General features: G+C 61.1%; 1 protein-coding gene across 1 annotated transcript; it reads left to right on the forward strand.

Annotated features, from left to right (window-relative positions):
* Positions 1 to 643: 643 nt before the first annotated feature.
* On the forward strand, positions 644 to 994 carry CONPUDRAFT_68331 (uncharacterized protein; the record flags this gene model as incomplete). The annotated part of the gene is made up of 1 exon (XM_007777803.1): positions 644 to 994. One exon carries the CDS (start codon positions 644 to 646, stop codon positions 992 to 994), a length of 351 nt encoding a protein of 116 aa, XP_007775993.1.
* Between the last annotated feature and the right edge of the window lie 290 nt (positions 995 to 1284).

Here is a 1284-nt window from a genome sequence, read left to right on the forward strand (position 1 = left end):
GGCGAAGGCCAAGCGAGCTCGGACAGTGTGTCTGGCCCTTGCAGGGAGCTGATTCAAGTGAATTCAGCGGGGGAAGCAGGGGGTGCAGGCGTGAATGCAACGGGCTGCAGACGGAAAAACACAGTCCCGCTTAGTGGACTGTGTAAGCTGTCACAGCACATGTCAGTACCCCGAACGCATGCGGCCGGTGGCTAGATAGCGAACGCACCTTGGTGTTGTGCCCTTCCGGTTCTCCTCCCCTGCTCTTGTCCTCTCCAAGTCCTCTCCCTCGCCCGTTCCCCCCTCCTCTCGCGCTCCCGGTCCCTCGGTGATGTGCTTGTGATCACCAGGTACATTCCTTTTCAGGCTTGCTACGAGGACCAACGGCGGCGGCGGCGGCGGGCATAACGCGATGCAGGGCTGGGAGACAGCCGAGGAGCACGGAGGCTGATCCGCTCACGCCTCACGCGCAACGGTCACGGTCATGCGTGTGACCGGACCGTGTAAACGAGCGGGTTCAGACCCGCTTCCCGTCAGCGTGTCAGCTCTGAAGATGGCCTACGCGGGTCGGCTCAAGGCGCTCTGGGTCCGTCAGTGGGAGGGTTCTGAGCGGGCGCCGCGTCTTCACGCGATGGGTTACAAGTCGGTCGCCACGGACCGTCATATGATTCAAATCTCGGGCTTGCCTCGGCGACAGGGGTCTCTTCTGACTCAGCTTCGGATGCGTCACATTGCGCTGAATGCCTTCCTCCACCGGATCAAGGTGGTCGAGGACCCGCGTTGCGATCACTGTGCCCGCGGGGTTCACGAATCGATCAGGCACTTTTTGTTTGAGTGCCCGGCCTGGGGTCGGGCGAGGCAGGAGGTGGTTCGGGCGCTTGGTCGTCGGGCCGAATCGTTGGCCTACCTGTTGAACGATGAGAAGGGGGTCAAAGCGTTGATGTGTTTCATGAACTCGACTGGGCGGTTCCGAAAGACTTATGGGGACATCGCTCGTAGGAAGTGCACGGCTTAGGCCGCTCCCCGTTTTGTCGCGGGATTCTGCCCGTTACGCCGTGGAGTGGATCAGCGGTGAGGTCGAGGATAATTGGGGAGCGGAGGGGGGTCGGTTGGGTTGTCCTGACTATGAGGGGGTTGTCCGTTTCCTGGCTTCGTCGGTGGTCTCGCAGCCACGGTGCTCACATTCTTTGGCGGGCACGTGTCAGCTTATTGCGTTTATTATCGGTAGTGGGGCGGTGCCCCGGTTGCTACAGGCGTGTACTTAAAGTAGGACTGTCCGTCATAGGGCTCTGCCCTGCTGGACAT

The sequence above is a fragment of the Coniophora puteana genome (genome assembly GCF_000271625.1).
Source record: "Coniophora puteana RWD-64-598 SS2 unplaced genomic scaffold CONPUscaffold_79, whole genome shotgun sequence".
Lineage (NCBI taxonomy): Eukaryota > Fungi > Basidiomycota > Agaricomycetes > Boletales > Coniophoraceae > Coniophora > Coniophora puteana.